Source organism: Syngnathoides biaculeatus, chromosome 3, assembly GCF_019802595.1.
Source record: "Syngnathoides biaculeatus isolate LvHL_M chromosome 3, ASM1980259v1, whole genome shotgun sequence".
Classification (NCBI taxonomy): Eukaryota; Metazoa; Chordata; class Actinopteri; order Syngnathiformes; family Syngnathidae; genus Syngnathoides; species Syngnathoides biaculeatus.
In genome coordinates this window covers 27,779,750-27,785,668 of record NC_084642.1, presented here as the reverse complement: position 1 = coordinate 27,785,668, position 5,919 = coordinate 27,779,750, and the positions used below count along the sequence as shown (strand labels likewise).

Genomic DNA, 5,919 nt, shown 5'->3' with positions numbered 1-5,919 from the left:
GTGAGTTTCATTAATTTAGGTAGACTGTACAAGGTTACACAGGAGTATTAAATCAATTTTTTTAGTGCTCAACCTGAGATGAGCTTTGAGGATAAAGGTTCTTTCTCTTCTGACTTTGTAAACAATCTAGTTTGTATCTACAGTAGTCCATAAACATGTTTCAAGAAGTAGTTGAGTTTTTCTCAGTTGTATCAATTGGAAAATTGCATTGTACACGTTTGTTTGTAAATTACCGTTTTAAGAATACTTAAGAACTACACAGTCATATTGGAACGGTGTCGTTCATGCACAGATTTAAATATTGGCCCACCCTAGTTTCAAGAGTTTGTTCACTTTTAATGCCAACTAAATGAATGTGTTTGTTTGGACAAATTACAGCAAAAATAGCTCATAATGGTTTATTTTATAAGAGCTTCTCTCTTGCCTCTATTTTTCTTCACGAAATTGACCACTATACATTTAAGATCAAGCATATAAAATAGCGCATAGAACTGTACATGGAATCATTTTCATCAGATTTAAGATGACCATTGACGCTGTTCGACAGCATCGTTCTTGGGTCTTCTTTCAAAGTATTGCTTTATTTAAAAATAAAATATGGTGTCGTTCATATATTTGCCCAATTGAAACGCAGACTTGAGATTTGAAGATAATGACAATTTCGTCTCAACTCTCCTAAAGTGCAAGTGTGAAGATTTTGTCTTTGAACTAAATTTGCGTTGTTGACGTTTCGCCTCTTATTGGACAAGTTGGATATCTCACAGGGAACAAATTCATCGGGGATCAAGACACGGCTGAAATCGGTTGGCGTCCGACATAAACTCCAGTGATGCTTCACAAAGAATCAGGGGGGCTGGTTTCATGGCGGGATGGGGTGGCATCAGCCCTGCAAACGCACAGACGTCTCGTCTCCTGACGTTCGTGCCTCTGCCCTGAGAGCAGTTTTTATCTGTCAGCCTGTTCACCGCTCCGGCACTTTATGTCTCGCGAGAGCAGCCGGGCTGGGCTTGACGAGATCTGAGGCGCTCAGGTGTAAGAGGCTCTCTCATCCCAGCAGTGGGAAACAGTAGACAGATAAGTGCGCGTGAGAGACTGCAGGCATCTCTGTGATCTCCAAGCTCAAGGCTCCACTCGGCGCACGCAAGGCTGCGCGCTCGGCTGCATCACAGGCGGGTAGACAAAGGATCGCTGGCGGTGTCAAGGACTGCCTTTTCGGGCTCTTTTGGCCGTTTCAGCCCTCTTCTCGGCGTCGCCAAGATGATGTCCATGAACAGCAAACAGGCGCACTTCGCCATGCATCCGTCGCTACCGGAGCATAAGTACACCACCCTGCATTCCAGCTCCGAAGCGATACGGAGAGCCTGTCTACAGACACCACAGGTAATAAAAAAAAAACATGTCCTAAAAACTTGCACGGGCTTCAAGTATTTGGGCTGTGGCTGCACGCGGTGCTGACCGGCAACTGCGCGTAATTTCGAGGCGCATTTGGGCGCGCTTAATGTTTGTGTTTTGTTTGTTTCAATGCAATTTCTGATCCTTTTAAGAGCAGGCGCCTACCGATGACTTTTTGTGACTTGCTGTGTCAAAAGGAAGCGTCCACCTCAGCTGTGGATTGTCGTTAAAAGTCCCAACTGAGCGATGCATTTATTAATGTTTACCCTTTTCCTGCCCTGTCCCTTACCAAACGAACCCCTGACAATTGTCTTCTCTTTTTCTCTCTCCTCCATTTCTGCCCCCCGCAGCTGCAAAGCAACATATTCGCCAGTTTGGATGAGACGCTCTTGGCCCGGGCCGAAGCTCTGGCGGCAGTGGATATCGCCGTGTCCCAGGGCAAAACGCACCCGTTCAAACCCGACGCTACCTACCACACCATGAGCACCGTGCCGTGCTCGTCGACGTCCACGGTGCCCCTGGCCCACCACCACCACCACCATCACCACCACCACCACCAGAACCTGGAACCCCCGGACTTAATGGACCACATTAGCTCGCCGTCGCTCGCCCTCATGTCCAGCGCTCACGACGGTCCCGGAGGCGGGGGCGGTGGCGGCGGTGGCGGAGGAGGCGGCGGCGGCGGCGGGCTCATTTCCAGCTCCTCCGCACCTGCACACGCACACGCGCACGCACACCCTCACATGCACGGCTTGAGCCACCTCTCGCACCAGGCGGCCATGAGCATGAACTCGCCTCTCAGCCACCACGGGCTCTTACCGGGCCATCACGGGGGGAGTCAAGTCGGCCCCGGGCTCACGGGCAGCGGGCTGCCGTCCATCAATGACTCCGACACGGACCCCAGGGAGCTGGAGGCCTTCGCGGAGCGCTTCAAGCAGCGCAGGATCAAACTGGGGGTGACCCAGGCGGACGTAGGCGGCGCGCTCGCTAATCTGAAAATCCCCGGCGTGGGATCGCTGAGCCAAAGTACAATTTGCCGGTTCGAGTCGTTGACTCTGTCCCACAACAACATGATCGCTCTCAAACCCATCCTCCAGGCGTGGCTGGAGGAGGCCGAGGGGGCCCAGAGGGAGAAAATGAGCAAGCCGGACATTTTCAACGGCGGTGAAAAGAAACGCAAGAGGACCTCGATAGCGGCCCCTGAGAAAAGGTCCTTGGAGGCCTACTTTGCCGTACAACCGCGGCCCTCCTCGGAGAAAATTGCGGCCATAGCAGAGAAATTGGACTTGAAAAAGAACGTGGTGCGAGTGTGGTTTTGCAACCAGAGACAAAAGCAGAAAAGGTTGAAATTTTCCGCCGCCCACTGATGCTAGTGGCGGGGGGAAAAAAGTTGTTGTGACTGAATTTGGGGGACCAATGGACACAAAAAAAAAAACAAACACAATTTTCGGTCTTTTGTCTCCGGCGAGTTTATACGCTGGCGCGCAATGGGCTTCAGTCATTCAATAAGAGGCTTCATATATAGTCATTATTTTTTCACGTTTTCGGTGAATGTCAAGTATGCAAATATCAGATTACACCCACCTTGCGCCGTTCCTATAACAAGGAAAAAGTTGAGCGACGTCAACGTTGCCTTTAACACACGAGAAAGGGAAAATTATACTATATAGCCAGTTAATTTCTCCTAACAGGCCTATCATTTCAACTAATAGCCATTCACAACTTACCTCATTAATTGTCGTAAACTGTCTTTGGTTCGGCTTCTGTCGTTATCGTTAAAGAACAATTCACGTGACTCTTTATTTTATGCATAAATTATTTATTTAGGTATTCATTTATTTATCTATTTATTTATTTAATGAATTGTATTGGGCTAGACGCTGCTATTAATTAAAACGCCGTTGCAAAATCTTCTGGCTAAACGAAATTGTGGGCCTGCATGGGAACTTAATTCACAGGCAGCATTTTAGAGCTCACCTCTGTCGACATATGTATTTAAATTTGCACAAAATACCCTTTATTTATAAGAAACGTCCACATGGTTTTGTAAATACATCACTTTTTCCACCCCACCAAGATTCGAGTTGTGTTAGAATTAAAACGATAGGGTCCGTGGACACCTTTGACGTTACAAATAAAGGTAAAAAAAATAAAATATATATATATATATCAACCAGAGAGCACGAAAAGCCTTGTCTGCTGATGAAAACAAACCTGAAATGTATTTTCTGTTTTTAGTTTGCAGTGCAAGCACTCTATGCATTGGAAGAGGAATTAATAATATTCTTTGGTTACAGTTTCTACTGCTGTAGAACTTGCCTTGTGGTGGTGTAAGTCACTGCTAACTGCCTGTTTTCACATTCAGATCACAACGTTGTTTGTCGTGTTAAATGTGAAGGAAAACGTTGTAAGTACGATTTTTTTTAAAAAAAAAACTTTGTGCACAAGTATGTTTACAAAGCTGCGGCGACGTGTGCGTCATGGAAATGTGTCTTTTACTCCGCTCTCCTCACAACTTGTCCACACGCATTTGTTGTCTCTTTTTTTTCTTCTTACTTTCGATTGTATTTTTCATCCCGTACGCCAAATTCAACAGGGAGGTGTGTGTTCCAGCAATCTTCTAATAAATCCAAAACGAAAGGTTGCCTTTTTGGTTGTGAATGGCCCACAATTAAATGTCCCTAGCTGGAGGTATTTTCTTTAATTTTCCTTTCAACTTTCACAATTCCAATCAAGCGAACATCAGGAACGACGCCTTTCATTGCCAATGCCCTGGTTGTGCATCTAACTTATTATTCCAAATAAAACATGTAGTACATGTTCACCAACTCACGCAATTATGACGATGACAGCCACCCAAGATATTGCACGGAGGGAAGAATAAGTAGCATATGCAGTGGTATTAACGATGGAGAGAGCTTGTTATACTATCAGAGTAAATGAGTCAATACATTACTGCAGTTCCTGAATTCAAAATAATTTTGCATCTGCAGACGAATTCCTTTTAATGCTGGCTGAACAACTCAAGTGTGTCACAGACAGAACATTTTAACGGGAACAAATAATTGCCGGACTGCCAAAATATTTTTCCTTTCCTCTCTGCCTCTGACTGTATTTATCTTGTGCATTTCATTCGGGTGGATATTCTATCATGCAATTTCAAAAAGTGCAGATTTGTAGGAAACGGGTCTTGTTTGCAGTGGATGCAGAAACGAAATAGCAACACAAATCCGCATCTTTACCTATACAAAAACGTGAGTAACTACTCTTATTTTTGCATTTTTGCTCGCAATTGATTTTTATTATTTTTTTTGCAATTAGTTACAAAAACATATATGAGGTTATAAATAATGTTTGAAAAGACAGCCGCGCGCGGATCTGGTTTCAATTAAATTATTTTAATTCCCAATTTACGTTCCATTCTCTAAATCCATCTGTGATTTGCATGTTGTTGGGAACGCTGCAGTCCACGGCAATAATTTCAGCACCACGAACAGCTCCACTGATGCATTATTGAAAAGCTATATCAAACAGCTCTGGGCTGCTGTCTCGCTGCACAGGGGCTTTGGATGAAGTCGGACGGCCTGCCCGCACAATAGCCTCTAATATGTTAATGGCCGTAGGGGATGCCTGAGGTTCCGTCCCCAGCTGGCTCACCTACCATATGTCAGCCTGTTACGACAGAGGCCTCAATTAATCAGAGACATATTTCATCAGTAACTTCACCGATATCATAACCCTTAACGCACCATTAATCATGGGCCGAGGTGTCGTTACTGCACAGGCCCGTGAAGGGCCTGCATTCGGACTGGAACGTTTAGGAGACCCGATTTACGTGATACGCCTCATGATGCTTTTAGGATTACTTCTACTTCTGTTTTAATCCTCGTTTATAGTCATGACCGAATAGCAGGTAGTAAACCAGCAGCTCACAGAACTTATTTTTAACCCTTTTTAAATATATATATATATATATTGCCATAAGGAAGCGTTTTTTAGAATCATTTTCTGCCAGTAAATGACAACATCTTAGAAAAGACAAAGACAAAATAACACACGGACTCACAAAACACATTCTGGATCTTTTTGAGGGGCACATTGGGACCCTTTTCTGCAAAAAAAAAAAAAAAAAAAAAAAAAAAAAAAATAATAAAAAATAAAAAAAAAAAAAAAATAATAAAAAATAAAAAAAAATAAAAAATGCTCTAAATGGCAGTAATTGCATTTGGAATGTAGACATTATATTTCCATTAGTTTACAAAATGAAAAAAAAATTCGTTCTAACCAAACATAGGCCTACTTGCAAAATCAAAGACTGTTAATTTCATCAGTGTTCGGTTCTGTTGTTGTTTTTTGACAAGTGGGCATTAAATGTAATAATAATAATAATAATAATAATAATAATAATAATCATCATCATCATCATCATCATTATTCAATCGTTCGTATTCTCATTATTGGAACTCAGCTCCTCCCTCTGATTGGTGCCCACGAAACCATCATAACTAAATTGAACACCTTCAGGCC

General features: G+C 43.5%; 1 protein-coding gene across 2 annotated transcripts; it reads left to right on the top strand.

Annotated features, from left to right (window-relative positions):
* Nucleotides 1–1,248: 1,248 nt before the first annotated feature.
* On the top strand, nucleotides 1,249–2,759 carry pou4f1 (POU class 4 homeobox 1). Of its 2 annotated transcripts, XM_061814261.1 has the most exons (3): nucleotides 1,249–1,380; nucleotides 1,743–2,007; nucleotides 2,071–2,759. In XM_061814261.1, the coding sequence occupies exons 1-3, from the start codon at nucleotides 1,258–1,260 to the stop codon at nucleotides 2,757–2,759; spliced, it is 1,077 nt and encodes a 358-aa protein (XP_061670245.1). In that variant the 5' UTR covers nucleotides 1,249–1,257. The 2 variants fall into 2 exon arrangements, with proteins under 2 accessions (XP_061670245.1, XP_061670244.1); XM_061814260.1 differs by having other exon boundaries at nucleotides 1,743–2,759.
* The last annotated feature ends 3,160 nt before the right edge of the window (nucleotides 2,760–5,919 follow it).

Excerpts from the sequence above, each read along its gene's own strand:
- pou4f1 (XM_061814260.1), top strand. The coding sequence starts at position 1,258 with ATGATGTCCATGAACAGCAAACAGGCGCACTTCGCCATGCATCCGTCG. Across the intron at positions 1,381-1,742 it reads CCTGTCTACAGACACCACAG|CTGCAAAGCAACATATTCGC; the intron begins GTAATAAAAAAA and ends TGCCCCCCGCAG.